The 7,276-nt window shown below is 39.7% G+C and overlaps 1 protein-coding gene across 7 annotated transcripts in view; it reads left to right on the plus strand.

Moving 5' to 3' along the window:
- Positions 1 to 7,276, plus strand: part of cdk14 (cyclin dependent kinase 14) — a 330,986-nt gene that overhangs the window by 120,540 nt on the left and 203,170 nt on the right. For 6 of the 7 annotated variants that reach the window (XM_020622246.1, XM_020622244.1, XM_020622243.1 and 3 more), the window contains one exon: positions 1,465 to 1,527. The exons of the other annotated variant lie outside the window; for it this stretch is intronic. In XM_020622246.1, the coding sequence (XP_020477902.1) occupies positions 1,465 to 1,527 (63 nt within the window). The remainder of the gene's footprint in view (positions 1 to 1,464; positions 1,528 to 7,276) is intronic. 7 annotated transcript variants of the gene reach the window in all.

Here is a 7,276-nt window from a genome sequence, read left to right on the forward strand (position 1 = left end):
ACAGCTATGGTACAGTCAAAATACACTGCAATAAAAACAAAACTGTCAAATTGTGCATCAAGTGCCGGCGTCCTGTGTGTGGTCAGTGTACTGTAAAGATCACAGACTACAGCCATTGCCCTGGGATTCAACTGCAATAAATATGGCTCTCTTTCAGTATATATTGTCAGCTGACAAATGAACTGTTTGTCCTTTTGAGCCAGGTAAAGATTTATCACTGGCTCTACAGGCCTCAGGATTGATTTTATATTTTTATATTGCTAAAATAAAAGAAATAAAATTCTGATGTTTTATTATTTCATCCATTTTTACATGCTATTTTGAAAAAATGACCAAACATTCTTATAATAGACTTTTAATTTGCAATTATAAAGCCTGAAGTGGTGCGAGGTCAAAATGACCTCCCGGCAGTTCTAGGAGGTACCGCATTGTTGGTGGTTCTAGTGTTAAAAAGCAAATTGGCAATTACTTTCTTTACTGTTTATGACTTCATCCTGGTGGCAGATGTGTCGGATGCCTGGTTATACAGTATATCATCATATGGTGTAATCAGTCGGTCCTATTTTATAGACAGAGGGCATTTCACTGAAAAATCAATCTGTTCTTCTCCCCTCAAAGCTAATAATGATTGACAGGAAGAGGATGAAATACACAGGGAGAGGGGACAGAGTTGAGGGGGAAAGCATTGAAATATATTGTTAAGAGATAGAGGAGAAAATTCAAAGTAAGGAGATGGAAACTTGGAGAGTCGGTTTTGAGTAAAATAGACAGTCTTTTCCATGTCACAGCATCTGTCTGAATTATTCAACAGAGGAGACTCCATTGGTGTGAGTAGCACTGGGGGATTGCTGATATTGTAAATATCAGTGTGATTGCCGAGGTACTGCTTCCTCCATGCTCAGTCTGCTAACAAAATACAGAGGTGAAGGGCAGGCCAGCGTAACAGCGCCTGCATGTCATATGAGTCAGTGGATGGAGGCTTTCAAACAAATCACCTCACGTCTCACATAGTCAACACTACGATCAAATAAAGAAGAAGCTTTATTTTATTGTAACACATACAATGAAATTCTGTTTGGAGCTGAGGGCCTTGGGCCGCTGCGTGCTTACGCTTCGCCATTACAGGCAACTTGGGGAGTTCAGTGTCTTGCCCAAGGACACTTTGACATATGGTCTACAAGCACTGAGATTCGAACCTTCAAGTTGGGAGACGACTGCTCTGCCCACCGCACCACTGTCACCCCCAGATAAACCAGATGTCTCCTCTTGACATGGTGAGGGAAATGCACCATGTGGCCAAAAGTATGTGGACAACCCTCTCCACATAAAAAGAAAGACATCAAATCACCATGATGTCAAGATGACTGTTCTTAGATTGCCAGGCTTATCTGTAACTTTTCACACATTTTAATATTTTCTCATGTTAATATATTAACACTGTGCTGGTTTGCTTTTATTTTACAGCACACAGACCTGTGTCAGTACATAGACAAACACCCTGGGGGTCTCCATCCAGACAATGTGAAGGTACAGTATGTATGTATAATCATGCTGCTCCCAAGAAATTGACCATATAGAGCACACTGTCTTACATGTAGAGATAAAGAGAAAGAGGCAGCTTTTTGACCTTGATACAGTAAGTCCTTGTGATAGTCAGGTCCAGTGGTTAACGTCGGGGGTTGGGATGTCCTTTGGGATAGCAAGGAAAATTTGTGGGGTTGCAAGATGGTTATGTTAGGAAATTTAAAAAAAAATTGTCTAGCTTTCATTCAGGTTTTTCTTTTTTTGTAAATTACTGAGTGTGTTGCTTTTAAATGTTTTGGGTTAGGGTCATCACCGTTTAACACATGCTCCATCAACTGAGAACAAGTAAATATTTATACATACAACATCATCTCATTATCTGAGTTGTTGAACCAGTTCAGTTATTTGTGTGTTAAAAAACCCTGCCTTAATGAGAACTACATGGTTTATTATGTTTTAATATATTTGATAAATACAACAAGACATATGGTATATTTTTTGGCATGACTGGAAAGTGCTATCCATTTGGAATATATATTGAAAAATAAATAAATAAATCTGGCTAAATCAAGTCACTAGCTCACCTAGCTTATCATCTGTTTAATGTTCATGCGATTTGGTGACTTGCCTGTTTACATAATATGCTTAAAATTTTAATTCTAGAATGTTGTTAAAGGAAGTTATGATATTTGTGTTTTATCATTGTTGTATTTTGGGACAAGTAGCTTTTGTTTCCTTAACCTAACCAAGTAGTATGTAAAAACAAACTGTGAGAGTTTCATAATCATAACAGCATGTCTGTGACAGTTTCTATGACGATAGCGTTCCAGTACACTTGCCGTCATGTTTATGGCTGTTTCCGTTATGACAAAGAGTCTGTAAAGCTTGATGGTGTGCTGTACGTTGTCATAATATTGGCTGAGTCCTTGCAGTTCCGCCTGCTGAATGGGCTGGAGGAGTTGTTGTCCTGGGTAGTAGTCAAAGCTAAACACAGTGGTCCAACTATTTATGACACACACATATCAATATCGGCACACCCGTCTCAGCAGTATGTGCCAGGGAAAATGGGAGTGAACCCACCATAGAAGAATTATTAACCATTACTGCTTGTTTACTACAGTGAAACCTGAGGCCTAAGATTTTTTTTATTGCATCTTATTAGACCGCTAATGTCACACCAAAGTTAATAGTCTGTTGTATTTTGAGTATTACTCAAAAGGCCATTACCAGTCAAAGTGGACGACTCTGGAAGACAAAAGATGTAACAGAACAAATCATATGTCGATAGTCAATGACTGGCTACATTATGACTAAAAAGTTTGTAACCTACAGTATTTTAAAATTGAACCTAAACCTCAGTTAAATAGTTTCGCCTGCCCTGGCTCAGCTGCTCAAACCATAAAGTACCATCTTGTCTATTTATTTTCCCCTTCTCGTTATCCTAATGCTAACTTAGTGGCTGTACCTGACATTATGTCGGGCTGTGTTGGTAAAGCTGGTCTGTCCTGTCCCCTGCAGGCTACATCAGTGAACACTCACTCGGTAACATTTTTCCTGTTTGTACTGTAGGAGGGTGCTGATAATATAAGTGAACAGGTAGGACGAAGTGTTAATGGAGTGAATGAGGGCGTGTGGTGGTGTCGGAGGTGGTGGGGATGGTGGGGGTGTTAGTATGTTCCATCATGCTGGAAAGTGACAGTTCAAGCTACATCTGTTATGTAACAACTTGTTCTTTTGGCAATTGAGGATTTACATAAGTAATATGTGTTTTTCCTACTGACAGTGTTCTCACTGAGATTCACATGAATAATTTAGGATTATTCTGACAGAGTAGAGCGAGGTGTTGCTTGGCTCCTGCTGACTTTGTTACTTATTGGTGAGATGCCTGAGCTGTGATTCCTAATCTCTTGAAAGGTCTGGTATGGCTTTGTCTGTGTGTAGTCATGTAATGAAGGCTGCCCTGCACTACCCAGCATGAATTCTGGTATTTTTTGGTATTTAGTAAAAAGTAAAGTACCATTTAGTTTTTTGTGCCATTTCTCAAAGTGCGCATTGATTCTTCTGCTTGATGGCCAATGCAGTCAAACCAGAATGTAGTTTACTGAAGCATGTACAGTGGAACCTTGGATTGCGAGTATAATTTGTTCCGGCAACGTGCTCATAATCCAAAACACTCGTATATCAAAGCGAATTTCCTCATAAGAAATAATGGAAACTCAGATGATTCATTCCACACCCACTTATCCATATAAAAATTATTACAGTAATACAAAATACAGTATAAAGGAAGAATAAAACAAATTAACCTGCACTTTACCTTTGAAAATAATCATGAAGAATCATGGCTGGCGTGAGGGGCCATTGTTGCAGTACAAATACTGACTATAAGAGTGAAGCGCGAGAACCATCGGCTCAGTTGTGACATACGTCATGTGATACCCGGCAGACAAAGCGTACGTAATACGCGTATTGCGAGACATCGCTTGTATATCGAATCAAACTTTTTTGCTCGTCTTGCAAAACACTCGCCAACCGGGTTACCAAGGTTCCAGAATAATGTAAATTACATCACAACATACCCTAATGTCAGTTAATGCTGTTATTAGTTAAGAACAGGTGATAATAATGTAATTACAGTTTTTAATTGTCATGGCACAAATTACGTGACTTGCCATGATAGGCATTTACCCTTCACCAGTGTTTTACTTTTTTATTCCCTGCTTTGTTATCAGTGACTTTGAAATATTCTTCCTATAATATATGGTTTTCTAAAAAGGAATATGAGAATAAGAGATCAAACTGAATTACCTCTTTTTGGCTGTGTTGTACCTTTTTGATATTTTGTTTACAGTAGCATGTTAAATAACCGTTCTGTGTTCATTCAGAATCGATCTCTGTATCACATCTGACACTGTAATTTTGATAAAACTTTATTTATTGCACAATTGTTTTTAAATATTTCATATATATAATTGTACTCAGTATTTAGGTTTTTGTTTCTGCATTCAGCTTCATTTTAAATTGCAAATAGTGTAACGCACCAGGAAGAAGACCCAAATGCAGCAGAGACAGGCAGGCTGGCAGGTGAACTTTAACAGTTTATTAAATAAAGAAGAAAAAGCCAGGCTTAATGAGAGTCCAAGCAGCAAAAAACTGAGCAGCGATAAACAGAGGGAGAGTCAGAGTCCATATGGGGTCACAGAAATGCATCTAAAAAAATCAATAATTCCAAGGGAATAGGCGAGAGGCAGAGTCCAGTAAGCAAACAAAACACAAAGAGTCCAGAGAGTACCAATGTAAGGGCCACCACAGTATAGACTTTCTCCATCCATCCATCTGTTAGCTACACCACTTATCCTAGAGGGTCGCAGGGGTTGGATGGCTGGGAAGTGACAGTGCCAACCATGCCAACACAATTAAAATATATCATATTTGTATAATTGTACAAAACAAGCACATACCATCCATCCATATCCTGAAGATGGTTACGGGGCGGGTGGCTGGAGCCAATCCCAGCTGACATTGGGCAAGGTCCATGACTCTGAACAGGTCGTCAGTCTGTCACGGGGCTGACGTGTAGACAAGCAACCACACACACCCACACTCACCCCTACAGGCAATTTGGAGTCACCAGTCAACCTAAGCTGCATGTCTTTCAACTGTGGGAGGAAGCCGGAGTACCTGGAGACAACCCAGGCAAACACAGGGAGAACATGCAGACTCCACACAGAAAGGCCCTGGGTCGGCTTGGAACCTTCTTGCTGTGAAGCAACAGCACTAAGCACATACCATTTCTGGTGAAACTATGATGAAGTGTCACACTGAATAAAAGATTATTTTTATATTAATATTTAACGATTATGAGAGTCAGTTATGCTGAAGTCAGCCAATTTTGACCCGAACCTAAGCACCATGAAAAGGGTTGATGTCTGTTATTAGTGTGTTTTATGGCTGACTGTGTCACTCAACCATCCTTCTATTTATTAATCAGCAACATAAAAACCATTAGTGTCTCCACTGGTGCTAGATTAAATTAACATTTAGACACACACACTCAGGCACTCACTGCTGATGTAATTACTGGTCAAGACCAGATATCTGTCTGAATGTGAGTGTTCCTGCAGTTTAAATGTACTGAAGTTTTTGCTCGAACTAGATGAGTTTGGAGTAAAATCTACTAGATACTGTCTTCTTGCATAGCACCATTAACTTTTCTCGCCCCATTTAATTGACTGCAGTTTGTTAGCTGTGTTGTTGTACAGTAATTGAACACAAGTGAGCATGATCTCATCCAGACTGCTGCTGAAGTGCTTTTCTTATGTCAAGTGAAGGGCTGCATCTCAGTGACATCTCTATAGATCAATGGGAAACTGACACCCACAGAGCATGTCTAAGTGAAATAACAGCCAGCAGTTGTTCTTTCAATTACATTACAAGGAAAGCCCCTGATAATACTTTAGTCATCAGTGTCAAGTCAATATCAAGTAAATGTGATCACAGCAAGTATCTGATAAAGCCAAGTTCATAATCAGACAAAAGGCCAAACCATTTTTACTATCTAAAATTATGTTGATTAAATGTCATTTTTAGTCTATTGCATTTCTTTATTTCCTTAAGGTTTTCCTAATTTTTTCACACATGGAATACATTTACTTATATTTATTGTAGTGATCTTAGAAAGAAGAATAAGATGCACAAACACCAATTAGCCACAACATTATGACCACCTGCCTAACACCATGAACACGGGAGCCAGTGTGGTAGTTGGTTGGCACTCGTGTCACTCTGCAGCTCAATGTGCCTCTTCTGTGAATCCATTCAGACATAGAGTGATGTGGTGTATGCAATTAAGTATAGTCAGGAGTGTAACGATGTGTACACTGGTGAAACTAAGCAACTTCTCCACAAACGCATGGCCCAACACAGAAGGGCCAACCCCAGTGGACCAGAGTCAGCAGTCCACCTCCACCTGAAGGACAAAGGACATTCTTCGAGGACAGTGAAGTCCAGATCCTCTCCAGAGAACATCGCTGGTTTGAGAGGGGAGTTAAGGAAGCTATTTTTGTAAAAATAGAACACCCCTCTGTTAGATTCTAACCTATTTGTTAGAAATTAACCCAATTCTTTTGTTGGAAGCACGAGAAGTGAAGACAGGAGAGGACTGTTTAAAATCAACAGAAAGTTTACTGAAAGTCTGATTACAAGCAAGTCTTATAGCGCTGGATTGATAGAGCCAGAGCTTCGCAGGAAAACCAACTTCTGAATCCCGAATCATGTCTTACAATGCATTTTATCTTCTTGGGCTGCTCCGCCCTGGACAGAGGTACAACATTCAACAGCTTTTGATCCTATTCTCCATTTGGTGTGAACCAGAGTTCCCCTTGTTTCAATGTGTTAGAGCCTGGGTGTATGTGTGTGTGTGTCTCAGGTGGTGAGCCCCCCCTGGGTGTGTAGACACCTCCTGGTGAGGCAGAACTTGGGAGATGCTATGTGGGTCTATGTGTGGGTGTGAAACAGGCCTTTGCTAAAATGTAAATAGGCTGCCTGGTCACAAAGATATGTAGACATCCTGTCTCTACACAGAAGTTACAGCATTCAAAGTAAGCAGATTCTGCTTCATTATAGCTGTAAGATATATAAGCAAGGGAAACAAATGCATTAAAATAACCAAAGCTCAATAGTTCTGGACAATCATCAATACAGCTGTAATATGCATAAACAAGTAAGATAAAGTTATGAAAGGTAACTAAAA

Source organism: Monopterus albus, unplaced genomic scaffold, assembly GCF_001952655.1.
Source record: "Monopterus albus unplaced genomic scaffold, M_albus_1.0 scaffold276.1, whole genome shotgun sequence".
Classification (NCBI taxonomy): Eukaryota; Metazoa; Chordata; class Actinopteri; order Synbranchiformes; family Synbranchidae; genus Monopterus; species Monopterus albus.